The sequence below is a fragment of the Rhinolophus ferrumequinum genome, chromosome 23 (genome assembly GCF_004115265.2).
Source record: "Rhinolophus ferrumequinum isolate MPI-CBG mRhiFer1 chromosome 23, mRhiFer1_v1.p, whole genome shotgun sequence".
Classification (NCBI taxonomy): Eukaryota; Metazoa; Chordata; class Mammalia; order Chiroptera; family Rhinolophidae; genus Rhinolophus; species Rhinolophus ferrumequinum.
In genome coordinates this window covers 13,705,317-13,733,153 of record NC_046306.1, presented here as the reverse complement: position 1 = coordinate 13,733,153, position 27,837 = coordinate 13,705,317, and the positions used below count along the sequence as shown (strand labels likewise).

Sequence of the window (27,837 nt, the reverse complement as noted above, 5' to 3'; positions counted from 1 at the left end):
ATGAATACCACTTTTTTCACATTTCCGCTCATCGGGTACGCATTTCTGTCCAGCTCCGGCCCCTCACAGCTCCCTTGATACAGTTTATATTTTTACTTTTTTGTAGGATCTGGCCAGGACTAACGGGGTGTGAGTCCTGGCGGGGTGCCCGGGCGCGCCTAGAGGGCGAGTTCACCGCCTGGCTCTATGGGCTAATCAAAGGGAAAGAACCATCTCGCGTGACCCTTCTCAGCACTAAACCTGTCCACCCTCCTCCCAGAAGTCCCTGGCCCCCCAGGGAGCCGAAATCCTCCCGCATCGCTCAGCAGACCTCTATGGAGGTGTTCCTGGTAGTGCAACCCCACCCCGGGGCTCAGCAGCAAAGCTCCGCCCTTCGCCAGCTCTGCCTCTCTACGCCTGCGCCCTTGGGATCGAGACTGGGGCGTTCCGCATCCTCCGCCGGAAGTCTTCACTATTCTCCCTTGGGGTTCAGCGAAGTTTGGACCTTTGGAACCTACTATTTTTATCAGGCTTTAATAAGACTTGATACTAAAGGAAAAACTGAAATCGGTTTATCTTTGGCCACGTTAATCCACGTTCTGTTTGGATTTACCCCTCACCCAAAATAATGGTACAGTCCCATATTAGCCCCGCCCCCTACCACCACTGCCTCGACGCTCGAGGTGAAGTGTCGTCTTCCGTTCCGTCGTTGTCATGTTGCTCCGGAGATAGATCCACGCCCCGGTCCACGCCTTCCCAGCGCGCCGCTGAGCCTCCGCCGTTGCTAAGAGGCCTTGGATACCTGGCGGGGGGATGCTGGGCGGAGTCAGGTGAAGATGGTGTTCACTGGGCCTCAGGTAAGAAGAGCTCCGACTCTGATGGACCACCCGGGGCGTTGGGGTGGCCTGGGAGCTGGCGAACACCTCGTCGGACTTTCCGCGGGGCCTCTGGGACAGTCTTATAGAAAATTGAGGTCTTCTGGGGTAAAGTAAACTAGAGGTGCGGATATAAGCCTGAATCCCGGATTTGAACTGAGTGAGTTTCCATCGTCTCCGTCTCCGCGGAATTTCAGTCGTCCTGCTGAGTATGGAAAAGCATCGGACAAGGACCCGTAAGATCTTAGTCTCATCCCCTTTTCCTAGGAATCCTGCTTTTTAGAATCTGCCCCACAGCAAAAATAATTAATGGCAAAAGCAGAAATAGGTAAATTCCAGTAGTATTTATGATAGCAAAAAATTGAAAAGGTGCCCATGAAGGCAGTGGGTCAGTTCATTATGTCATAAGATTGTGCAACCATTAGCCTAATCATGAAGACTTCTTTCAGAAAACTTGAGAAAGCAGAACACAATATTGTGTATACACACTGAAAATGAACACGTGCATGGATGGAATGGAACATGAAAAGGTAGCTGTGGTGGGATGGGGGCATTTTTTTAACCTGACAAAATGGTTTTAAAGTTAAACTGGAAGAATAAATATGTGAGACTAGCAAGGAAAATTATTTTAAAAGTTAGAATAGTAAGGGGAATTAGCTCTCCAGTACCACCAGATATTATAACATTATAAAGCTATAATACTTAAAATAGTATGGACCTGAGCAGCAACTTACAGGCAGATAGAATATATAAAACTTGGAATAAGATCCAAATATTTGTAGGGATTTGTTATATAGGCAAGGTGGTATTTTATTTATTTATTTATTGCAGTGAATATTTATGTATGTATATACATATATATACACACACACATATATATTTTTTTCAAGGTGGTGTTTTAAAATCAGCATTGAAAAGTTGGATTGACATCAGGCAGCGCTCTAGTAATTAAAAAAATAATGAAATTCATTTAAACACTAAAATAAATTCCGAAAGGACCAAAATTTAAATCTTAAAAAAATGACATAAAAGTACTGCAAGAAAGCATTGTTTATTGGATTTATTCATAATCTTCGCATGACAAGAACTCTTCTACATATGTCATGCAATCCAGAAGCCAGAAAGGAAAAGATTAATACTTTTAACTCTATAAAATTTAAAACCTTCTGTATGGCCTGCAAAATTCCACCAAACCAAACCAAACCAAAGAAGTTCCCATAAGTTAAGTCTAAAGACAAATTTGTGAAAGTATTTGTTTAATGATCAGTTAGAAAAATATTAAACCCAATAGAAAAATGAGCAGAGTACGTGAACAAGAAAATCAGAAGAAATATTAGCGACCAATACAAACAGTGAAAGATGGCCATCTCACTAATTTCAAAGTGAGAATTAAAACAATAATGAGGGGTTTTTTTGCCTATCTTATTAGGAAAGATGAAAAATATTGGTTTTATGATTGTATGGAAACAACTGTAATAGTATTAATGGAAGTAAAAATTAGTACAATTTTTTTGGAGCAATTTGGAAATAATTTACTTTGCCATTCAGCAGGTAGGAATTATACAAATATGGAAAGAGCACAAAAACATCATGTTCAAGGATAATTGATGATTGTAGTATTGTTTTACTAGCGAAAATTTTGGGGGGAAAAAAACCCAAAATAGATGTCAATCTGTATGTAACTGGTTAAGTAAATTAGGGTACATCAATAAAATGGAATACTATGCAGCAATTTAAAAAAATGTGGTAGAGCCATATGTACTGATATGGAAAGATGTGCAAGATACAAGGTTAGGTGAAAAAAGTGTGTTGTAAAATACCGCATATGACAAGATCCTACTTTGTAAATAAAACTATAAGTTGAGTGTATATAAAAAGAATCTAGAAGACTATACCCCACAGTTAACAGTAGTTAGCAGTGTTGGAAACAGTAGTTAGCAGGTTGGAAACATGGTCTCCCACAGAGACAGGGTGATGGCAGGGCAGGGCCATGGGAGTAGGTTGGTGGAAAGGCCAGGGCAACAAGGAGGTCAAAGCCAGGGTTCGCCATAGGTTTCTGCAGCTATAATTATGCATTTCACTCTCAACCTTTGAGAATTGTAGGGATTCCATAGCTAAGTTGCAGCTGCATACCCTTTCTCAGTAAATTAAAGGAAGTAGACTTTGGGGTAAATTAGAGGAAGTAGACCCCCTTTGGGGGTCTTTCTTTGGGAATATTGTGTATTGTTTCCCTTTTCCTAATCCTTTCTTTTTTTTCCATAGGAAACCATGGAGAAAGAGCTGCGGAACACCATTCTTTTTAATGCATACAAAAAGGAAGTATTTACCACCAACAATGGCTATAAATCCATGCAGAAGAGACTTCGGAGCAATTGGAAGATTCAGAGGTGACCTCATGTATTGTTTTCTCTTCTAAGTAATAGTAATAACCTGCTGAGAAAACTGAAAGTCTTTATTTTCTTATGTACAGATTGTTTAGGTGGGAGGAGCTCAATTTAAAGATCATTCAGAAGTAAATCAATTATTATTAAAGCATCTCTTTTGAAAATTGGCAGTTAGCATATTATTAAGTTGTCCCCCAAATCACAAATAAAAAAATTACTCTAATAATATATAGGCAGCTTTTCAAGAGGTCACAGACTTTCTCCACATTTTAATTTGGGTCAGTTGTTCAGTTTAGAGAAAGGAAAAAAGAATATTTCTTGGTTTGTTTGAGTGTATTTAGTTTTTCTTAATGGGTAAGGATATAATCATACAAGTTAATGGTAGAGCTGATTGAATTAGTAGTCAGGGGACTTCTTTATACTCTAGCATAGTTTAATTTGGCTCATAGGAAGTATTTGAGAAGAGGCCAATGATTCTGGGGCAAGCCTGTAGAGGGGATTCTCACTTTGGGAGAGAGGCTGGACTGGGTACCTCAAAATCCCTTTATCTCTGGGCCTCTATGGCCTCTCATTGCATACAGTCTAGAGGCTAAAATAGCTCGTAAATTGGTTTAAATGATGGATCTAACCCTTGCTTTTAAAATCATATTTGTAGCTTAAAAGATGAAATCACATCTGAGAAGTTAATTGGGGTGAAACTGTGGATTACAGCTGGGCCAAGGGAAAAATTTACTGCAGCTGAGGTAAGAAATATCCATCAAGAAGAAATACAAGGAGATGGTTAGGAGCATGGGCTCTGAAATCCTGGATTTAAGTTGTGTTGCCGTAAGGTAGTCACTTCATCTCGCTCTTCATCACTGAGCTGTTGTGATGATTCAATGAGATAATGCGTGTAAAGTGCCAGACACAGACTGCAGGCTAATTAAATATTAGCTGTGCTTCTTGGCCACATTTTTGCTTTGAAATAAGAAAATTCCATTGAAAATGAAGCTGTTTTTTATTTCATGGATCAGACACAGAAAAATAAATGTAAGACCAGGAACACAAATAACAAGTATTGGCAAAAATGTGGAGAAATTAGAACCCTTGTGCACGGTTGGCGAAAACATAAAATGGTGCAGTCACTATGGAAAATGGTATGGTGGTTCCTCAAAATTAAAAATAGAATCGTTATCTGATCTAGCAATCCCACTTCTGGATATATATCCAAAAGAATTGAAAGCAGGATCTCGAAGAAATGTGTGTACACCCGTGTTTCTAGCAGCATTACTCACAATAGCCAAAGGCAGAAGCAACCCAAGTGTCCACCAACATGGGTAAACAAAATGTGGTATAATACATACAATGAATTATATTGTTCAGCCTTACAAAGGAAGGCAATTCTGACACATGTTACAAGGTGCGTGATCACCGAGGATATTATGCTCAGTGAAGTAAGCCAGTCACAAAAAGACAAATAGTGTATGATTCCATTTATATGATGTGCTTAGAGTCGTCCAATTCATAGAGAAAAAATTAGAATGGTAGTTGCCAGGGGCTGGAGGGAAGAGGGAAATGCCGAGTGGTTTAAGGGATATAGCTTTAGTTTTGCAAGATGAAAAGAGTTTTGTAGATTGGTTTCACAACGATATGAATATACTTAACACTGCTGAACTGTACACTTAAAAATGGTTAAGATGGTAAATTTTATGTTATGTGTATTTTACGACAATTAGAAAAACAAAAAACCCAGAACACAGCAAGAGCCTTTCCCACAGAGAGTTGGAAGTGCCTTGGTGCTCAGGGAGGGTTGTGGGGAGTAGAGAGGCCGAGGCAGGGTGGGCCAGTGTGGTCCTTAGACTGAAGCCTTAGTCCAAGGTCTCCTGCCCTTACTTTGGGTGGGGCCATGAGGAAGAGGTCCACAGGGGAGCATTTCTATTGCCCTTTTTTTCTCAGCCTGATTGCAAGGCCACCTCATCTGGGAAGAGCATGGAGAGAGATATAACTGTTTGATCAGGTTGAGAGCAGGAGTAGGCCTTACCATTGGGAATGTGGAGGTGACCAGCTACTCGACCCATTGAGACCCTGGGAGATGTTTACACAGCAGGCAGTGGACTTCACAGGAATCCTTTATTACTTGCTGGGCTTTGGGCTAAAACTCTAATATAGTTTCTCTCCACCTCCCTTCTCCACCTGGGGAAGACAGAGAGGTGACCGGGTCTTTGCCAAAGAGCAAGCAGCCTCAGGCAAATGAGAGCATCGAGAGAGAGGGTCGGAGACCAGTGCTTGGGGACACTTGGCAATGCCTGGAGAAGTGTGGTTGTCAGGAGAGGGCAGGTGCAATTGGCATCTAGTAAGTACACACCAGGGATATTATTGAATGGAGGAGACCTGTGAGCTTCCGTTAGCCAATAGTTTTCCGCTTTGGGTTTGCTGTCCAGATAGTCGACTTGGAAAGTGTCAATTCAGTTGGACTATTTTGGAGCTTTATGTTTAAACACAACCTTGGAAATCCCACATAGTAAATTTTATGTTATCTTATACACATGTAAGTGCCTTACAGATTTTAAGTGTGTATTTTTCAGCTAGCTAAGATCTTATTCATGGTATTTTGGACAAAAGTCTTTTGGGTATATTTATAGATTTTTGTGTGTGTGTGTGTATAGTTGGAAGTCCTGAAGAAATACCTTGATGGCGGTGGAGATATCCTTGTGATGCTAGGAGAGGGTGGGGAATCCAGATTTGACACCAATATTAACTTTCTCCTAGAAGAATATGGAATCATGGTTAATAATGGTAAGTAGTATTATTCTTTTAACATGGGCCTCATAGCACAATGGGAGAAGCCCTGGGATGTGAAGGTACAGGGGCCAGCATTCTAGCCTCACCAGCAGTCTGCCCCTTCTGGGCCTAGGCTTCTTCCACTTATAAAACAAGAGGAATTGGAACAGAGTTCCAGGGTTCCTTTCAGGTCAAGGCTTTATGCATCTACAATATCAGACTTATTTCTTATCTAAAATGCACCTTCCTCTTTTTTCCCCTTAAAGATGCTGTGGTTAGAAATGTATATTATAAGTATTTCCATCCTAAAGAAGCTCTAGTTTCCAATGGAGTCTTGAATAGGTAAGCATGTTGAAAGCAGTAATGTCTTTACAAATGATTCTCCTCTTTCCTACATGAATCTTCCCTCCGTTCTTCTCACATAGTCTTTTCACTGGCCCTTCTTCCTTTGTCCTTTCCTTTCCTTTTTGTTTTATTTTATTATATTATCATTTTAGTTTATTATATCCTCATCCATCAAATTATAGTCCTCTCATCCTTTGACACCTTACCCCCCACCCTCACCATTTTGTCAGAATACATTCCGCTCCAAGCAACAGAAAACCCTACTCAAATGGGATTAAACAATAGAGATGTTATTGATTCATGTAATTGAAAAGCCTAGAAATAGGACAGGCTTTGGATCTGGATTGACTGAAAATTCATGATGTCATCAACGTTCCAATTCTATTTCTCTGTAATTCTCTTGGCTCTGCTCTTGTGTGTGTGTGGGCTGAATAGTTTTGACAGTTCCCAGATTCACATCCACACGCCGCACCGTCTAGGGCAAGACCGTGCCTTGGTCCCAGCAAGAGATGTCCTGCGATTTGCTGTGTTTGAGCTGGCCGAGGCCACTTGCCCACCTCAAACTGGTCACTGTGGCAGAGGGCAGAGAATGTCTTGATGTCATAGCAAGGTCATATTCTTCACTCCTGGAGCCTGGGATAAAGTCAATTTTTTTGTTTTTGTTTTTTTGATCCTCTGGATCCTAGAGGCTTTGGGCAAGTGGGAAATGAGTGTAGAAGGGGAACGACACCATCAGATGACCTCTGAGCTTTTCCCTCTATTCAAAGGATTCATTCCACGCTTGAACTTGCCACGTGCCAGGCACTTCGCTGGGTCTGACAATACAGGGTCTAGAGTACAAGACTAGAATGTGGGTCTATTATGTGGACCCTTCCGTCAGGACTCAAGCAAGAGGAACTGATCCTTATATTTTAATGTTAACTTTACAAACTTCCCAAAAGAGGTGTGGGGGTGTGGGTGTACCTTTATTTAATTTTTAAGCATTGTATCTTGAACAGGTCTGCAAAGTCCTTGCATCTAGTTCATACTATTAATGAATGGAGTGTGAAATTCCTAAATTTTTTTGTTTACTAGATTTTAATTTTTTCTTCAAGGGAAATTAGCCGAGCTGCAGGGAAGGCCGTGCCTGGAATCATTGATGAGGAGAGCAGTGGAAACAATGCTCAGTGAGTGTGTTTTCTGAGGCCGCCTGAAAAGGATGGCTTTGTCAGTTTGAAGAGTTTTCTTTTTCAAAATGAAGAGTTTTTGATTACAAAAGTAATTCTCACCCCAAAACCAATTAGAACGCTTCAAAAGGGAGAAAATAGAAGCCCTCCATTGTAAATCTATGCCAAAGTTAACAGTATGGTGTTTAGGTTTCTAGATTTTTTTTTCATTCATAAAAATGAAACCTTATCCTTTTAATGACTGCATAAAATTAGATGCGTCTTAATTTAGCTAACCTATCTTCTATTATTAGGACATTTAGGTAGTTGATGAAGTTTCGCTTTAGTAATCCCACGTAACATTTATCAAGCACTTACTATGTGACCGGCATGTATTACCTCATTTAATCCTCACAGCAATCCTGTAAGGTGATAAACAGGACAACGGAGAGGTTAATTACCCAAGCCCACTTGACAAATGTCAGAACTTAGTTTCAAACCCCGGCAGTCCGCTCCATATTGTTACTATAAACAGTTTGATATTTGTTATAAATAACAAAGCCAAAAGTAAACATCTTCGTATATATAATTTTTGTGCACTGGTGCTAATATTTTAGTAGTTTAGATTCTTAGCATTGCAATTTCAGGGTCAAAGTCTTCCAACTGACGCTTTGTCAAATGTGATACATTGCCAGATCGCCCTCCTGGCTGTTTGTAGCCCTTTCCGTCCCTATGAACACACCCCCTTTTTCTTCTCTTGTCAGCATGGAGTATTCTGGTGAAAACAACATCTCTTTATTTTAATTTGCATTTCTGATTATTAGTGAGTGGTATGGCCTTTAAAGTCTATTGGCTGATTGTATTTCTTCTGTGAATTTCCTGTTCACTGCTTTTTGCCCATTTTTCTATTGATGGTATGTCTTTTCTTATAAGACCTCCAGGCGTTGCAAATATTTTTCCTCATTTACCTTTTTACTTTGGGGTATTTTGCCCCATAGAAGTTGAATGCGTTTATGTAGTTAAAACATATTACAAAGCTATGGTAATTAAAATAATGTGGTACTAATGCATAAATAGTAAAAAATGAGACAACTTAGACCCAAAATATATATGGAGGTGGGGGTTATTAGTGTATAGTAAAAATGACCTTTCAAATTATTGAGGAATGGGTAGCATCATTTTGGCTAACCATTTGGAAAGACATTTCCACTTTCACACCACACCCCAAAATATATTTCAGATGGATTAAAATTCTAAATATTAAAAATGAAACCAAAGAAGTACTAAAAGAAAACAGGTGAGTATTTTACAATCTCAGAGTAGGGAAGAGCTTTCTTAGTATGAAACCAAGGAAAGTCATACTGGGGAAAAATGTATAGCAACATATATCATAGAGTTAACACTTTGACATTCAAGAGTCAACTTAAGTCTTGAGCTTTGTATTAGCTCATCCAGTTGTAGATAAAAGAACTGTGGACGTGGAGTTAGGAGGAGAAGTTAGAAGTTCCCGATTTCATGTCCTACTTGCAGGGCGACTCAGGGTAAAGTGAGTCACTCTTAGCTTCTGTTTCCATGTCTGTGTAATGGGGACAATAGTAATCTTACAAAGTTGTTGAGACACTCCATTGAGGTGATACCTGTGGAGGTGCCTTGTGAGGTGTAAGGCCCAGGACCTTTCCTGCTGTTGGCGTTATTACCTTGTCAGTAATTGCAGTGAAGGGCAGGTGGCTGGTTATTTGTTTCCTGGGTCCTCGGGAAGCAGCACAGCTTCCTGGTAACCTTTGAGATTCTCCTCGCCAGTCCTGCTTTGTGCTTGGAAATATCTTGGCCTATTGGAGTCTCAGATGCTCATGCCCCTTTTTCCTTCTCTTCCTCTGCTGTAGCCACACAGATTTTGTTTCCATTCCTTAAATATGCTAAGCTTGTTCTCACCTTAGGGTCTTTATATATCTGTGCCCTTTTCCAGGAAGGCTCTTTCCCAATCTTTTTGCCCCGCTAATCTTATTCAGATGTGGTTTGTAACAGGAGTAGATGAGACTTTACTGAAGGGATAGGGAAAACTAACACTGGAAGGAAATAATTTTAACTTAAGCTATAAAGAATTTTCTCATGGCCCAAAGGAAAAGGGAAATTAAAATGTTTATAAGAGACTTCTCATGCCCACCCCACAAGTTTCTAACTTTATGCTCTGGTTTTAAGATTCCTGTTTCCCTTCATTCTGAGAGCGTGTCCTTCAAACAACTACCTTTGCAAAGCTCCGTCTTTCAGTAAAACCCTAACTCCTCCTGCATGGGTTGGCCTCACCCGGGATCTGCGCCCTTTCCTTGCCTGCCTCCACCCCACGCCCTTCCCAGGAGCGCTTTGCCCAAGTTAGACTGATTTGCTCAAGATACTCTTAAGTCTTCGTTAGGACAGTGGAGAGTAGAGGAGGGACCGCAAGGCAGGTCTGTGTACAAGTGTCCGATGTGAGATCGATACATGCCTCTGTTCATATAAGCACTCAACTAGTAAATGCCCTTCGAATGACACTCATTCTTAGTGGCAGCACCAGTCAAATCAATGAGGAAGAGGAAAATGTTCACCTTTAAGCCATTCTTATACACAGCAGGGTCACGGGTAGCTCTAGTTCTTCCATGAGGCTTCCTCTTCCTCCCCATCCATAGGGGCTCCTGTAGTTCTCTCAGTTATCATTACTTACACATATTATTGGACATTGTTAATTTACGTTCCTGTTTCTTAAAATGCTTATTAAACTTGTAGTTAGAGTTACACCAAATTTTCAGTGAATAAATCAAAGCTTAGAGGAATTTTGTGTTTGATGATGGATGAACTGCTTAAGAACCACTGAGATTATCTTTTAAAAATTTTTTATTCATTTAAGAAAATTTTTTTAAATTTTAATGTTTCTTTACTTTCTTACAGGGCTCTTACCTTTGTCTATCCTTTTGGTGCCACATTGAGTGTCATGAAACCAGCAGTGGCTGTTCTGTCCACAGGCTCTGTCTGTTTCCCGCTTAACAGACCCATTCTCGCTTTCTATCACTCGAAGGTACAGCCTTTCTTAGATAGGTTATTTATTATTATTGTTTTTTTATTTTTCAATTATAATTGACATTCAGTATTATTTTATATTAGTTTTTGGTGTACCGCACAGTGGTGAGACATTTATGTAATTTATGAAGTGATTCCCCCAATAAATCTAGTATCCACCTGACACTATACATAGTTATTACAGTGTTATTTTTATTGTTGAAATAGTAAAAACTACTTTACCATTTCCAGAGGGATTTCATGTATTTTCTCATTGGTCTTCAAAGCAGTTCTGCGAAGTAGGATTTCAATTATCTACATTTTACTGATGGGGATAATCGATGGAGTCAAGGCCTAAACCTGGCTCTTATCATTCTAAATCCACAGCTTTTCCACCATAGCATGAAGCTACCTGTATCATAACTCTTAAAATAGCTTTGTATCCCATCTGACTACGGGCTCACCCTCAGTGAAAGGGACTGGTTCAGGGAAAGGTCAAGTTAACAGACTCACCAAATTGCCCAGAACTGTGCTGCTGTCATTTTAGATGTTCCCAGGGAAACAGATCAGAAGACTGCTTTGTCCAGTTCTCATCTTGGAAACCCCACAAAATATGGGAACAGGTGGTCCCAGAGGACACAGCCCTCCTCATTATGACCCAACTTTTCCACTGCCTTTTCCATTCAGGTTTTGCTGAATTTACCTTCATCTGCCCAAGATGACCCACCAGCTGACCTCTTAGTTTTTCTCCAGAGACCTAGATGTCTCTAATTCCTCACACACTATTTTTTCGTTGTGGGACCTAAGTATTACCTTTCCCTCCCATATTTAAAAGCTCTGACCTTGTGTTATTATGAAGTAAATAAATGTCTATGCTATGTTTGGAAGATGATATTTAGACAAAATTCATATAGCTATTGTGGTAGTTATTCTCTCCCAAACAGCTGGAAATCTTGTTTTAAAATTAAAGTATTATTAAATGATTCAAGATTTGGTTTACATGAAGTGTCAGTTTATAAGCACACAAGTAATGAGATGGGGACCTCTGGTAGTTGAACATTAGAACTATAATTATTTGATGTTTTAACTGCACACAGAGATTTTACCTGGCTTAATCAGTGGATTTTTATGGAGCATCTGTTGGGTACAGAATTCTGTGTTAAGTGTCATGATCCTTCTAGAACTCAGGAGTTTATCATCTGCCCATCATCTGCCATTTAAGGCCCATTGTGTCCTCCTCACAGGCCTTAGTCCTGCCTTATAAACACTGTCTTTGACAGAGGTTGTCGCCTGTCACTCCGAAGCTTGAGAGATGAACCAGTAGAGCGAGGGCCATTGTCCATCCTTTTGGAAACCATGAGCAGGCACTAGCTAGCGCTGGGGGGGTTTTGCCTCCTCGGAGGGCCATTCATTGAGCCTATCATGAACCTTTCTAGGTCTTTGGTTTACTGGGATAGACGTGTTAATATTGAAGGGCCAAATCAGTCCTTGAGTGAACATACTCTTACTTAATTGGAACAAATTATAGACAAATGGAGGAAAAGAAAGCCAAAGACAATGGTAGAATCTCTGTCAGGACAGAATAAAAGGATTAAAGGAAGATCTGTAATCTATTTGAAATAAACGAGGTAGAGAAAAGAAGATAAAGAATAGAAACAATAAGCCTGACTGTGGTAGTCGTGAGAAAGCAAAGTCCTTTACTCTCTCTTCCCTTCCTGTATTTATTTACATGTGTGAATTCAGATCACAGCCGAATTCATTCAGTCACTTGCCCTTTCTGTAGAATTCCACCCAATTCACTTCCTGTTCTCAGTAACATCTATTTTCAGTAGTGATGGCATAGTAATAGTGTATTACTTTTCCTATGAAGCATTTGCTTTTAGTGGAGTACAAGTCAAAGTTTGTTTTGCAAATTTTGTTTTATTTATGGAATTCATGTTTGCATCTCTTGACATCTCTGGTTTAGGTGTACTTCTGTCCTAGTGCCACCATAACTGTGCCTGTTCCTTGTGTGTGATGCTGCTAGAAAAAATGCTTTCATTTTGTATTTTTAATATTGTACTGTCTTTTTCATTATATAATAAAAGTAATATGTGCTCCTTGTAGAAAAATTGAAAAATGCAGAGAGGAAAACAAGAACGCTTCCTACTGCGCTACTCTGAGGCAGCCCAGGCTGATGTTTTGATCATTTTCTCCCACTTTTGCTTGTGCTTCATTTTTGTTTATTTGCCTTACAAGCTTTCAACTAGGATAGCTATAAAATTTATAGTGTACTTTTCCCCTACATGTTACTGAAAACTCGTTGTAATATATAATTTAATAGTTGGAGGAGGTTGCATTATTCGTAGCCATTTTTTTGTAGTTGGAACATTTGGACTTATTTCTAATTTTTTTTGTCATTATGACTATCAAACAGTACATAGAATTTTTTTATATTTCAGACTGCTTTGTTGCACTTGTTGAGAGTTTCAGCAATAATGTGTGAAAGAACTTATTTCACTGAAACCTGACCAACACTGTTTGTAGTCATTTTTTCATATTTAATAATCTAATAGGCAAAAATACTTTGTTTTGATTTGTTTAAAATTACTAATATTAAATTTGTTTTATTAACCAGTTATTTCTTTTATGAATTTATCATGCTTGTGGCTTAGTTTCCTGTTTGGGTCTTACTTAAATACTATTTTTGGTACTTGTAAATGTCTTTAACTCTTTGCGGATTATCTTTTGATTTATCTTTTTTTTCCCTTTAAGGTTATGATCTTCATTCATAAGATAATGCTATAAAAATGGGAAAATGCTATAGAACCAATTCATAGGGCTTTTTGTTAAAGTCAAATAGAATATAGAAGTATCTAGAATGAGAAGCAGATTGGAATGTCGTTATTATCGTTGATACTTCTAGATTGTTAAAATCCTGATGAAAATTGACACATTCGTATATAAGACAGTTGCTCACGTGATTGTGATAAGTGTTTGGGGGGACTAGGATGCATGCAGTGTATTTTAGGATCTGAGCCTCTGACCCTGCTTTGTCATCGACAGAATCAAGGCGGGAAACTGGCAGTGCTTGGCTCATGTCACATGTTCAGTGACCAATATTTGGATAAAGAAGAAAACAGCAAAATCATGGTAAGCTTTTCTCTTTCATCACATTAATGTATAACGTGTCAGTACGATTTTCATATCATTTAAAAAAACACCGCCAAGTTCATTAATTCATTTAAAACCAGCTGTTCAGAGCCCGTTATGTGCCAGGCACTAAGAATACAAAGTTGGCTCAGGCATAGTCTCTACTTTGAGACTATATGGTACAATGAGGGAGCGCATGAGAGACAGAGAAGTAAATTTAGAAGGATGTGACGAGCATTTCTAAGCATTTCTAAGCTTCGGGTGGGAGCCGACCGTGGGGAAGCGGTGAAGAGCAAGCCCAGCCATGGCCTTGTGTGTAAAGCCCAGGAGCTTGAACTTTCTGCGAAAGCCACGGGGATCTCTTGTAGGGTGCTCAGCAGCCCTGGGCATAATCAGATCTGTGTTTTAGAAAGACCCGTGTGTCAGGCATATGGAAGGTGGGAAGGAGGAGGAGCCTGGAGCCAGTTAGGATTAGGAGGCAGGAGGAGTCAGCCAGGCAAGAAGGGACGAGGACCTGAAGGAAAGGAGTGAAGGTGTGAAAGAGGCGAGGGGCTGGTGGGCATGAGTGGTATTTCGGAGCGGTTATGGGAGGCCTGGTCACTGATGGATGTGGGGAATGAGGTGCAGGCCTTGCAGTGGCTTGTCAGAATAGAGTGAAGGAAACGTGTCTTGTGAAGGAGGATAGACCGTGCGTGCCAGAGCTATACAGCAGTGCGATTCCAGTGAGTCACTTGCCAAGGAAGAAGTTCCCACTGAGCTTTTTCATTTAATAAAGTCCTTCAGCCTTGGAGACCTAGAAGCCTTCAGGACTCTATGTGTTGGGAGATTGATTAAGTTCTTGTTTCTGTGGAATCCACATGAAGTTCCAGTGTCACTAGAGATATTCTGGAGGGATCTAGATATATTCTACTTTTTAAGGTCTGTCATCAGCACATTGAACGAGATTGAGTCGGGACTGGGAACGTTTTAATAAATGCTGGCTTGTCATTAGAGGTTAGAGTGTCCTAAGATAATACATTTCCGATCATAAAAGTGGCAGTATTGTGAGGAAAGCTGAAGTTTTCATATGATTTCATAAAGTGAAGGGTGATTACCCTTATTCAAATCACTGGTTTTGTCTTTTTTCCTTTATCACTTTTTCTTGATTGATTTAATTCTCTATTCCTGCCTTCAGCTTTCTCAAATAACCAAGTGTCTGATTCTGGTTTATTTTTTTAAATCCAGGATGTGGTTTTCCAGTGGCTGACAACAGAAGACATCCACCTCAACCAGATTGATGCTGAGGACCCAGAGGTAGGAGCTTGTGAGTCGTTAAAAGACTTTTAAATGAAGAACGGGTCCAGCTTCTCTCAGCGTCACTTCTAATAGTTCCAAAGGAATGTGTATCTCTTACTTTACTTTATCTGTAAGACAGAGATGGACAGAAGTGATGCTTTTTGGGGAGATGAAGGCCATGCTGTAAAAAATAATAAATCAATAAATTATATAATTCATAGAATTAATTGGGGTGGGAATCTCTATCTATCTATCTATCTATCTATCTATCTATCTACCTATCTATCTATCTATCTATCATAACTAGAATTTAAAATATGTTCCCTGACCCAAACTTTCACAGTCAGTATCTATGGAGAAATACTTCTTTGAGAAATATGAAGGATATAAAAATAATTTTTCATGAAGAAACAAGATCATCGGAATGTAAGTTTTAAACTGTAATTTTGTTGCCTTTGGGAATAACGACCCTAAAGGCATTGGATAATATTTATCAGACTAGGGAAAGTGGGGAAGCCAGTGCCGGATTAGGAACCAAGACCTTGCGCTCTTGTCCTGCTCCACTGCTTGCCCTTGTACCTTGAGGAGGTTATTTCTGACCTTTGTTCATCCTGACCTTTTCTCTAGGGGGCACTACTGCCTGTGTTCTCTGCCTTACAGGTTGATTGTGAGGCCTAAATGCATAGATGTAAATTTACTTATTAAACTAAAAGGTGTAAAAAGTACTATATGTCTATAAGACTTTAAAAAACTTCTTGTAGTTATTATATATCAGGCACTGTATATCTTATACTTCCACAGAAATCATCTCATTTAAGCCTCATAACAGCCCTGGAAGGTAGATGGTCTTATTCCTATTTTATAGATGAGAAAATGGAGATTCTGTAAGATTGCAGTATGTTCAGCTATCAAGTGAGTGCAGAGCCAGGACTCAAACCCAGGCCTTCTGAGTCAAGTGTACTCATTCTGCAATCACTTCTCTGTTTCTTAACCCCTAAAATGTCAGGAAAATGATTTCCTGGCTAGGGACAGCAGGGGGTGTGTGAGAAGGCAGTCAGAAATGGTGGCCTCCTGACTGCTTCCTCCCTCAGCTGAGGACATGGCCTGCAGGGTCTGACTTGAGTTCGGAAACAGGAAAGCCCCATGTCTAAAGTGCTCCTTCCTATATATGGAAGCATTAAGTATATAGCTCTTTTGCTTAAATTCCTCCTGAAAAGTGATGTGAACCCCCAAAATAAAAGAACTGGGGTACAGCCAGGAATTCGCTTTTCAGATCTCATAGGACCCAGCCCTGAGTGGAGGGATCTTTGGCAGCTGCCAATCCTAGAGTGTCATGGGTCTAGGGAAGCAACAGTAAAGCATGCTGCATCTCCTCCCGTTCTGTGTGGCCACCTTGCTGTTGCTAAGTTTCTGTCAGTCTTGTTTTCTAACTGAGGAAACTGAAGTAAGTAAATTCTTCAAGGTCCCCACCAAGCCATTTTAACTCCCACTCAGGCTGATTCCGGAGCCTGTGCCTTTTCTCTGTTGTTCACTGTCCACCACGTGTGACACTGGACTCGTTCAGAAGGGAAGCAGCAGTAGAAAGGCAGAGGGATATAGGGTTGTGAAAGCCTTGCTCTAAAACCGGGCAGTTTCACGTGTCTTCCAGATGTGAGACCTGGTGAAAAATGTCCTTTGTATTGTAAGGCTTTGGAAAGTAAAAGGCTGGATCCAGTAGCATTGCAAAGTAAATTCTGAAAACCTGAACTTCCTCTGTTTTCAGATCAAATCTTGTTCTATCCGAACAGGTTTCAAACCCAGACAATACAGCTCAGTTTCAAATGATACTTAAAGACAATGGTAGCTCAATAGTCAAAGGGATTTACATAACAAGTTTTAACCTCAGAATCTGCTAGGAAGTTGTGAAAACCAGTGGTGGGGGGAGCACTTTGATGTTTCTGTCTGGACACCTGAGGTCTTGATGGTTTTCTGAACTCGGGGTCTGTAGCAGGCCTCTGTGCAGAGATGAGAATCAGCCTCTGGCCCGTTGGGGTTGCTGGGCCTTTGCTGATCTCTGTGCTGTGTTCTGGGTGTCCTGGCACAGCCCTAGCCCTTGTCGTCACTCTCACCTCAGCCCACTGTCACCTCATAGGGTCGAAACCTCTAAAACAGCTCAGTACTACAGGGAAGAGCAGTTACTTGTTTATCCTCCTTTCTTGTCTACGAAAGCATTTGAGGATTGAGGGAGTTTTTAGCCCTCGGGATATGGAAAACAGCGAGCCGGTTTGTCTTGACTTCTTACTTCTGTAATGCTCAAGCATGTCTCCTCAAGTGCTGGCACTAGGGAATGTGGACCAGTATGTCGCAGGTGATTTCAGACAGATTTTTAAACTATTACCGAGTTGACCTTGTCAGAACTCAAAGCTAAGTGCAGTTCAATGGGCAATTAGGAATAAAGTTTTTGTTGCCAGCATGCATTTATTTAAATTCAAACACATTTTTTTGAATAGGTACTGCATTCACGTAGCTTGGCATCCAGAAGCATGCCCAGTGAACATCTGCCTTCTCTCTTTCCCCAGCCACTTTGACCCCCTCCCCATTGACAGCAATCTTAGCAGTTTCTCATACATTCTTCCAGAGATACCTTATACATACGTAAGGAAATACGTACATGTACCCTCTACTTCCCCCTTGTTTTACACAAATGCTACTATATACAGTGTGTGTAGACACTGTCCAGCACCTTTTTAAAATTACCAATATACCTTGGAGATGTTTCCATATTTATGCATAGAGAGCTTTTATGTGTTCCATTTTTTAAGTCTGTGTTTTTCACTGTTTGTACTGTAGCCAGTCTCCTACTGATGGACATTTAGGTTTTTCTGTTACCAACACACAGCATGTGTCATCATTAAGGGCTCTCAGCAGTGCTGGAGGCGTGTCCTTGGTTGGTGAGAAGGCTGGGATCTAGGGTCCAAGTTAGGGGTTGTCTGTGCTGGAGTCACAGGGGTTCGTACATGTAACGGGAGAGAATGCAGAGTGTAGGGGCCAGGTGCTGGTAGGTGGGTGGCTGTGGGAGCGGGAGAGCTTGTGGACTTTCTTTTGTGATTGCTTCTATTTTCTCACTGACTTATAAAATAAGGTCATCAGCTAAAATCAAGAAAGGGAAAATCGTTTTACATGGTTGGAGTGACAAAAGGAAAGTATTGCCTAGGAGAATGGGAAAGTGGATGGACTTGGGGAATATAGTTGATTGCTGAGCACTCAAGATCAGTGATCATGAAATTAAAAGCAGACCAGTCCACTTGGTGGTGTGTTTCTCTGGCTGTGTTCAGCTTGTGAACACCAGCACGAGTAAATGGAGGTTTGGATTTAGCCTGCATTGGGGTTTAGCCAAGTGACTTTCGTTCCTCTTTCCACATAAAGGGGTTTATTTAAGGTTTAGTTGTCTGGGATCATGAATAGTGAAATCGTTTGGCAAGCAAGTATAAATTTTGCACATTTAGGCCTGAGACATTGGCAGCTTGACAAGTGAAATTCTTGTTCCTGCCTTGTTGAAAGGAACCCTCTTGTGGCTTTCAGATTTCCGACTACATGATGCTGCCCGACACGGCCACCCTGTCCGAGCGGCTTCGAGTGTGTCTCCAGGAGGGCGATGAGAACCCACGGGATTTTACCACCCTCTTCGATCTGTCTGTTTACCAGCTGGATACCACATCCCTCCCCAAGGTCATCAAGTCAGTACCTGTGGCTCTTTGAGCTGCACTGTACTCCGTTCTGAGTGTTTGGTTTGAAAATGAGGCTGGGGACCGGAGTGAGGGTCACGGCCAATGTGGTATGCAAAACGTGCTCAAGTCTGTGACGAGGCCGACACAGAGCTGGGGTATAGGGCTGGAGGAGCTGACGCACACGACACTGTCAGCTGTTGTTAGCCCTTCCTGTAGGCCAGGCCTGTGTCAGGCTTTTAGGGTGACCAACTTGTTCCGGTTTGCCTGGGACTTTCCTGGTTTTAGCACAGAGTCCCCCGTCCCAGGCATCCCCTCAGTAAACCAAGGCCGTTAATCACCCTATAAGCACTCCACGTTGTCACTTCACTTAATACTTGCGGGAATCCGCTGAGTTCCCTGCCTCATTGCCACCTGAGGCTTAAAGAGGGTCAGGTATCCTCACAGGGGGGTAGCAGGGATTCAAGCCAGGCCTGACTGACTCTTAAGCCGGGCTCTACCTTGTTTTATCGCCCGCTTGTTGCCATTCATCCCTAATACAGGGGCAGCGACTAACTTTTTTGAGTATTGTTGGCCTGGCATGGAATCTACATCTGAATAAACCAAAGGCTGAGGGTGCAGCTACAGATGATTGTCTAACTTCCTACCCGTACACTTACGTACAAGTTCAACAAATGCTTATAGAGCTCCTACCATGCGAAGCACTATACCTACTACAGTGTGTGGTTTTACGGAGGAGACAGAAGCCATGATACTAGGTTATTATATTAATGCTAAATGTGAAATATAAAACTGGAGGCCACGGGCATAAAGATGAAAGCGACTTTGATTCTGACTGGGCGAGCACGGAAGGCTTCATGAAAGAGGGGCCCTTTTAGCCAGGCGTTGATTATTTCAGCAAGCATTTTTTGGCGGCCTTGCGTCTGCTTGGCACTGTGCTGGGTGCTGTGCTTTAAGGGGTGAGAAGGATGTCAGGACGTGGTGGGGGTGTTGGGAGAGAGCGTCCTGCAGCAATGTGGCTTATGTGAGCAAAGCCCCGGACAGTCACACATGCAAATGTGTCCACGCAAGGAACACTACTCCTAAATGCCCTTTGGACTGCACTTAGCCTTGACTTCTAACAAGGCCAACTTGGTAATAGTTTAAAAATCGGTCCTCTGAAGTTCCCTGCAACATCCTGTTCCACATTCCCTAGCGCCAGCACTTGAGGAAACATGCCCGAGTATTACAGAAATAAGGCAAGACAGAGAGCCTGCGGCTCAGGGCAAGGGTCAAATTTGTGAATGGGGTACCAGGAAGGACCTCTAGAGAACGGACATGGTGGAAGCTGTTTTCCAAAAGCAACCCAAAACAATTTCTTGCAGCAGTCTGTACAATTCTTTGGGATAAAGGAAAAGTAGAAGGGAAGAAACTAGTTAGGAGACCCGTTACGGCAGAGCAGGGGGGTTGAAAGGTAGAGCTAGTCAGAGGAGTCGCTGTGACTTCGAGAGGTGTTTGGGGAGAAAGAATCGCAAGACCTGGGCCACGGGAGGCTGTGATGGAAATGTCTGAGCGGCTGTGTTCTCCCTTGGGGATCTAGGTAACTGGTGGTGCTGAGAACTGGCACGAAGAATGTAGGATGAGGACAGAGAAATGAGTTCTTTTCCAGGCACTTCCGATCTCATGAGGCCAAGAGGGTTCCCTGTGAAGATGTGCAGGTGGAAACACTAGTGTAGACACGAAGGCGTCTACATAAGGCGGTGGGGGAAACCGCGACAAACTGGGGACACCCAGGGGCAGCATGAGGGTGGGAATTGGGCTGGAGTTAAGACCCCACAGCTGCCGATGCTTGAGAGGCAGAAGAGGAGGGCCTGTGACAAGCTGGGGAAAAGCAGCTAGAGGGGCAGGACTGCGCTTGTGGACGGTAGCGTCCCTGGGAGCCCAGGGAGGAGGAAGAGCCATGAAAGTGGGGAGGTCCAGAGATGGGCCACGGGCTCCTCCACTGTAGTGCAGGGCTTTTCTCAGAATAATGAAGATACATCCGGCTGCCTCACTAGCCAGTTACAGTCACCCAGCTCCTGCCATTTCAGCCTGCTTCTCTCCTGATGTGGTTTAGACAGGCTTCCGTGACCGCTGTGCAGTGTTGAATGAGGGCTTGATTACAACTGTCTGCTATTTCAGGGTCAGCAGAGTCAAATAGTGGATATTTCAGAGGCTTGGACGGCTGTTTTAATTATATTTGTCTTCATGCCATCGCAAAGGGCAGTAGTTCCTGGCTTACAGTTTCTATATAGTGCTCTGAGGTATTTTTATTTGCCAGTAATGTCTTTTGAATGCAGTTTCTCTTTTCTGAGTAAAAATTCAATTAGTCTTTAAATATTTCTGTCGTCTGTAGGGTGTAGCTCTGAAGTAACTTCATCTGTTGGTCAGCGTTTACCGCTGCCTGAGGGCTATGAGGTAGAGACAAGTGGTGTGGAGACCCTGCCTGCAAAGTTCATGGTCCAGTGGGTTGGGGACTGAAACATGGGGTGGTGAAAAGGCAGTGTCAGCGGTCGGGCCACAGCGTTCTGGACATATACAGCTCAGCCCCATTTCACAGATTTGTATTCAGCATTGGTATTTTTTCTTTCCTTTTCCCCATACAGATCAGCTTTCTGAATTAGGTTTTGCTTGGTGTTAAGAGTAATTTCTCCACCCATCCCCACCCCCATCAAGTACATGTTGGCTACTAGAAGGAGGACGACAGGGGCAGGTGGTGAGCTGAATGGGAAAAGGGAAGACTTGATGGAATTGCTATCGTTATTAATACAGGTCTGCAGCACAGTCAGCTCCGTCTGGGGACAGAAAGCAGAAAATCACGGCTGGGATGGCCGAGGACAGGACCTGGCAGCAGGATTCTTTATATGTGTGTTCAGTGGTGGGGTCTTGAGCTTAGAACTGCCCCAATGACATTCTGCTTTCAGATAGATTGCGTCATGGGGCTTCTGTTTGGCAGGGATTGGCCAGGTCTCAGTTCTAACCTTGCCTTTGTCGTTTCTTAACCATGTGACCTTAGAAAATCTATGTCATCTCTACACTTGTTTCCTCCTGCACACAAGATTTCACCCACTTTCCAGAGTTGTTTTGAGGATTCAATGAAATAAATAAGTGCCTGGCACAGGGACAGGCACAATTCGTGGCATGTAGTAGGTGCTGAGTAAAAGTTTCTCTTCCCTCCACGGGGACCTTCTGCTCATTAGGAAAGAGTCTCCCCAGGCACCGGGGAGTAGTGGAGGAGGTAACAGCAGTGAGATCAGCTGAACGCCTTTCTGCAGGCACAGACCTCTCTCCTTTCTGAAATCACTCGTACATAGAAGCAGACGTGACCTTGGTCCACACCTACTGGCATTTACTTGTTTATCTTAATTCTGACAGGCCACAAATGCATATACAATTTCAGTTGGGTGAGTGTATTTTAATTTGCCATTCCCAGAGTTCAGTCAGCTTCTAGCTTCTACAATTATGTACAATACAAAAGGATAAAGTGAATGTTTGAGAAAAGCAGGCACAGGGAAAGCCACGATCAAACCATAACAGGGAGGTAGGATTAGCACTTGACTCTGTAAACTCATTCCTACGACTCCCCCTCCGCTGTCACCACACTGGCTGTCCTGCTGTCCTGTGAAAATGCCTAGCTCTGGCCTCTGCCTGGGACACTTTTGAAGGAAACTGCCAGACTTTGCCCGCCCTTCACTCAGAGCATCTCCGAGAAGCCATCCTCCCTGCCCCTTCCTTGTCTCTATTTCTCTTTCCTGATTTCTTTTTCTTCATAATGCTCACTAACACCTGGCATCCTGGGTTTTGTTTATTATGTGTCTCTCCTCCACAGGAATGTAAGTCCCACACAGGCCTGTCTTGGTGTCTTTTTTTCACTGTTGCTCTACTGCTGGTGAATAAAATTTCGTGGTACGTAGTATATGCTTGGTAAATAGTTTGTTGACTGAATAATCAACAAATATGAAGTATATACTGTACAGATCTATCTGTTCAACTGCCAGAAGCACACTTCAGATTTGACTCCTGTCTCGATGGTGAAAATAAATAAGGAAACAGTGAGTTCAAAGAGTCACAGTGTTCATTGGGTAAAAATAAGAAGCCTACGTATAGAGCAGCCCGACATGAAACTGAAAGGACTTGCTCTTTCAGTTCTCAATAAAGTCATACTGTGTGATACCCTGGAGAAGATTCATGAAAGGATCATTACATTACATAAACAACACATTTTGTGTTTTCGCCAAAAGTGCTGAACCACCTGATTTGATGGAGAAGAGCCCAGTGTAACCAGTCATATGTTCTCTGCACCGTGTCTCATCTTGCTCCCTGCTTTTTTTGTCTTATTAACACAGGGCTCATGAACAGCTAAATGTGAAACATGAACCTCTCCAGCTCATCCAGCCTCAGTTTGAGACGCCGCTGCCAGCCCTTCAGCCAGCGGTGAGTAGGTGTGCTGCTGCAGAGCCCCACTGTTTGCCCTTCCCTTGCCAGCTGGGCCCCTCCTGTGGATCCCTCCAATGCCATTTGTGCCACTCCTCATGGAGGCACATTTCTCTGGCTCTAAACATGCACAGAGATCAAACCTATGAGCATTCCACAAGGACTTCCATCTGGTGTAGTTCCCAGCTCAAAAATCAAGGGCGTGGACTTTTCTGGCTGTGAAACATTTCCCAGCTCGTGGGGTTGGAGGGCATATATGAGAATTCCTGGGTAAAAAGCTTTGTGCTGCAGCTTTCCAGGCAATAGGCACTCAGATTTAGAGCCAAGTTCTAACAGCCCAGTGGACTGTCATGTGTATGTAGGTGATTTTTCAACATTCCAATCCAGCATTAACTCGTCTTCAAAATTATTTAATCCCACCACATTCTGGAATATTATGAGCCAGTTGGCTTCATCTTGGTAGCTTGAAACTGATGGAAGGATTTACATGACAGAAAATGACAAATGCTGCACATCAGGCCTTTTGTTATGTTTTGTATTAAGAACTGGTAGTTAAACATACATCAGCACACCTCTGGTCCATACATGTGAATTCCGGCTCTAAGTTCAGTGCTTTCTACACTAATCTACATCTGCTTCCCCAATTTCTGTCCTTAAAGATCTCATGATTAAATGAAATAACTTGTACAATCAAATGTTCACCACAGATAAGCCTGACGTGCCCCAGGCTTTGTCTTGCACAAGTTAATGGGCTCTGTATGCCAGCTTGGTCAGTGTGGCGGTGCAGTTAGAGCTGCTTCTGCTTGGTTGTTTACCACGGGCTGGGCGTCTTCCTTGATGTGGTCTAATGGGTTAGGGCAGGAGGAGGTGAAAGGCGTTTGCGGGGGTTCATCCCAGGGAAGGGCTGAGTTGGCCTCTCATTCCCCTTACGTCTCATCACCGTCGTTTACGGCTTTGGATATACTCTTCCATGACAGACTTTATTTCCTTTTAGGTCTTCCCTCCCAGTTTCAGGGAATTGCCACCTCCTCCGCTGGAGCTGTTTGACTTAGACGAGACGTTCTCTTCTGAGAAGGCACGGCTTGCTCAGATTACCAATAAGTGTAAGTTTGGCCAAGTTTTCCTTTATGAGTTTTGTTTAATTATGAACTTCTGAGATATGCCATGAGAGAAAGCTTAGCATTTGTTTAGGGAGAACAAAAATATGAACAGGAGTATACAGTTACAATTTTTGTTTATTTCATGTAAATGACGGTGATTACTTCTCTCGAGGCCAGTTAGCTCAGTGAGTTAGAACGTGGTGCTATGGAGAAGCCAAAGTCTCAGCTGTAATCCCTGTAGGTCCTTAGTTCTGACCCTCTGAGTGACTTACCATAGGGTGAACTCTGACCCTGGCTGCCACATAGCAAATCTCGGTCACTGGTCATAGGAGCCGTTAAATAGGAAAACTCAGTCAGGGCCAAAAGAATTAGACTTCCTGTTAGAAGGAATAGAGTCAAGGGTGCCCACTTTGACATGTGGATGTGGAAACGAGTCCCCAGCCACAAGCTGCACGATGGGGGTACTTCTGATTCTGGGCCCAGTGCTTTCCCTGCCGTGCACCGCCCCCAGCACAGCAACTGGGTCTGCACACACGTGCTCAGGGGCATAAAACTCCCCATCCATTATGAGGCAGTGACCCCACTGCTGGGAATCTAAGGAGGTAAATGAAGGTACACAGATGATTACTGCGTTACTGACTTAAAAAATAAAATACAATTGGGCGTAGCCTTAGTGTTTGTGCTCTAGCACGAGACTGGTAGTAAATTGTGAAACATTCAGTCGATGGAACAACATGTAGTCATTATTAAAGAGGTTTCCAAAGGCCAGCAAGTGACACTGATAGAATGTAAGTGAGAATCCTAAATAAAGCAAGCAAGATAGGAAACTGCACGTCTAGCAGGATTCCAACTGTGTGAACAATACCTGTATGTGTCCAGAGACCAGAAAGGAGTATGTAAAAGTGAACATCGTTCAGTGTGAAACACCTGTATTGCATCTCTGTTCTGTGCCAGGCTCTGTGGTAGGTGCTGGGCAATCAACGATTAGCAAGACATAGTGGTTAGTCCAGTAGGAATAATAGACCTTGGAAGGATCAGATGCTTTGACCCAGCATTTCCATTTCTAGCATTTGTCCTCCAGAAATCCTTGTGAAATGCAGAACAAAAAGATACAGCTATAGAGATACGAATTGTAGCGTTCAGAGACTTGGCAACAGTTTAATGGTCCATTAGTAGGGGGATTGGTTAAAAAATATATGAAATAAACTGAAGTATTATATATATGTTAAAAGAAAGATGTGGAGCATAAGCTTTGACATGGGATGTTCATGTTACATTAAATGATGAAGGCAACTCACAGAACTATATTGTTTAATACCATTTTTTTACACATATGTAAATATATAGGCATATGTGGCAGTAATTACCCTAGGGAATAATGGTGGGGATAGTGTAATAAATGCTATTTAAAATACCCATATGCCCTTTTCATAATGGTCCACGCTGCATTCAGAGAATGGTCATTTTATTTCCTGCTGGTTGCTATTCTTTGCAATGTAGGAATGCTGGATCTGGGACTAGGAGAGCCAGGACCAGTCCAGCATTCTACTTAGGAGTGTCACACTATTGCCATAAATGATAAAAGCAGCACATCAGAAATCTCTACAGTTTGTCACTGTTTAAGTCCTGTGGTGACATTACCCTAGGAAGAGGTGAGTGAACTTGAGATGGAGGAACCTAACGGGATAACTAAACCGTAGGTCTGTACTTGGGGAAGTTAAGGGTTTATCTAACTGCCCCAACTGTGCTTAGGTACTGAAGAAGACCTGGAATTCTATGTCAGGAAGTGTGGCGACATTCTTGGAGTAACCAGTAAACTACCAAAGGACCAACAAGATGCCAAACATATCCTTGAGCATATCTTCTTCCAAGTGGTGGAATTCAAGAAATTGAACCAGGTACAGAGCCTAGAAGGCCCACTGAAGGGGGAGCTCTTTGAGTGACAATATCATCTGCACTGGGTTTCTTGTGTTTTATGCCATACTTTCATTCTGCAAGTGTCTATTAAGTATACTATTTACTAGGTGAACAAAACACCTTTCTCTGGACTGGGGACCAAGAACTTTAAAATTATACCTGGCCTTTGTTTTGTCGGTCCCTTGACAGGATTTCTAAAATTAAATGCCCAACTACTGTTCGTAAATGAGCCGTCATACACTACTGATGGGAGAATAAATTGGTCCCACTTTTCTGGAGACATTTTTTATAATATCGTTCATGAGCCCTAAAAATGTATCCTTTGACCCAGCAATCTAATCCTCAGAATTTGTCTTAATAATATAATCCTGAATGTGTATAGATTTACGCATCTAGATGCTCAGTGCAACACTGTTTTAATAGAGCAAAATCTTCATCGGTAGGGAACTGGTTAAGTACCTAGGGTGCATCTATAAGATTGAAAGTGTGTAAAGAGTGTTTAACGACTTGGGAAGACATTCATGATATAGTAAATGGGGTGGGAGGAAAGAGCTATCAAACAGTACAGAGAGTCCATTTTTCTTCATATGAAACAGTTAGGAATTTAGATCCTGAGGGTCCGAGCCTCTGCTGGCAAGGGGCTGGCTCTGCTGGGTACTCATGCTGTATGCCTCGTATGTGCCAGGCATAGTGCTAGATGTCGGGGCTTTGGCAGTGATCAGGGTGAATGCAGCCCTTGCTGTCTCGGAGCTACACGGAGTGGGGGAGATGGGACTATACGGGCAATTACAGTGCTCTGGGAGAAACGGTACCCAGAAGCGAGGTGTTCATATAGCTGCTCAGCACTGAAATGTGAGGTGGGGGGCTCAGGTAGATTCCCAAGAGTGCTGCCTTGGGGGCAAGGCAGGGACAAGCCCCCAAGGCCAAGGTAAGAAGTCTGGTGGGTCTTTGCATCAGCGCCTTCGATGGCATTTGCTCCCCACTAATCATGCTGGGTGATGGGCAGGAGTCAAAAGCTTATCCTGGTAGTGAGAATTTGACCTCGGGGCTGGATTTGGCCACCGATTTCCTGTGTGTCTCAATTAATGATCATTCAGAATCTCTAATCAAAGTCCAAAACGCCAAAGAGTTCACATTTCAGGCTGTGTACTGAAATACTAAAATTCTATGTCTTATTCCATCATCCAGGAACATGATGTTGATACAAGTGAAACAGCATTCCAGAACCATTTCTGAGGACCGTGCCTCCTGAAGCATTTTCTGCCTCCTGATTCTCTTTGTAAACTATTTTTCAGTTGTTGCTGAACTCCTTTATCAAAATTGTCTATGCACTCTTTCTTCTATGGGCTGTGGAAGGTTTGTGTATCTTCCGTAGGTATAACATTTCTAACTTAGAAGATCCTTATGTGAGATACGTTCCATTTTTTTAAATTAAATCGGATTGAATCTGTACTTTTATAATTTATGAAACAGTCTCACTGAAGTGTTTTCTTCCAATTCCAGTTCTGGATTTGAGTCGCTTTTATCAAAGGCATAAATAACTCTCACGCTTGTGAATACTATATAGTTTTTGGAGTTCAAAAGAATGCAAAACAAACTTACCCCACAGTCTGTTTGCCCCACTGCACCTAATGAAAAAAATAAAACAGTATGTAGGCACCTTCCTTACATAGGTCACTCACCCCTTCATCTCCCAGCTGTCCACAGGACACAACCATTTGGAGGCTGTTATCGCCACC

General features: G+C 42.3%; 1 protein-coding gene across 2 annotated transcripts; it reads left to right on the top strand.

Annotated features, from left to right (window-relative positions):
- The first annotated feature begins 666 nt into the window (after positions 1-666).
- IFT52 (intraflagellar transport 52) lies at positions 667-27,645 on the top strand. Of its 2 annotated transcripts, none has more exons than XM_033094320.1 (14): positions 667-836; positions 3,117-3,241; positions 3,894-3,981; positions 5,884-6,013; positions 6,265-6,340; positions 7,438-7,509; positions 10,411-10,537; positions 13,564-13,650; positions 14,875-14,943; positions 18,487-18,641; positions 22,994-23,081; positions 24,076-24,184; positions 25,934-26,079; positions 27,287-27,558. In XM_033094320.1, exons 1-14 carry the CDS (start codon positions 816-818, stop codon positions 27,332-27,334), a joined length of 1,341 nt encoding a protein of 446 aa, XP_032950211.1. In that variant the 5' UTR covers positions 667-815; the 3' UTR covers positions 27,335-27,558. The 2 variants fall into 2 exon arrangements, with proteins under 2 accessions (XP_032950211.1, XP_032950210.1); XM_033094319.1 differs by lacking the exon at positions 667-836 and adding an exon at positions 1,300-1,384 and having other exon boundaries at positions 27,287-27,645.
- The last annotated feature ends 192 nt before the right edge of the window (positions 27,646-27,837 follow it).

Coding starts and splice junctions, on each gene's coding strand:
- IFT52 (XM_033094319.1), top strand. CDS start 1,349: ATGAACACGTGCATGGATGGAATGGAACATGAAAAG. Junction 18,642..22,993: donor TCCCTCCCCAAGGTCATCAA/GTCAGTACCTGT, acceptor TTATTAACACAG/GGCTCATGAACAGCTAAATG. Junction 23,082..24,075: donor TGCCAGCCCTTCAGCCAGCG/GTGAGTAGGTGT, acceptor ATTTCCTTTTAG/GTCTTCCCTCCCAGTTTCAG.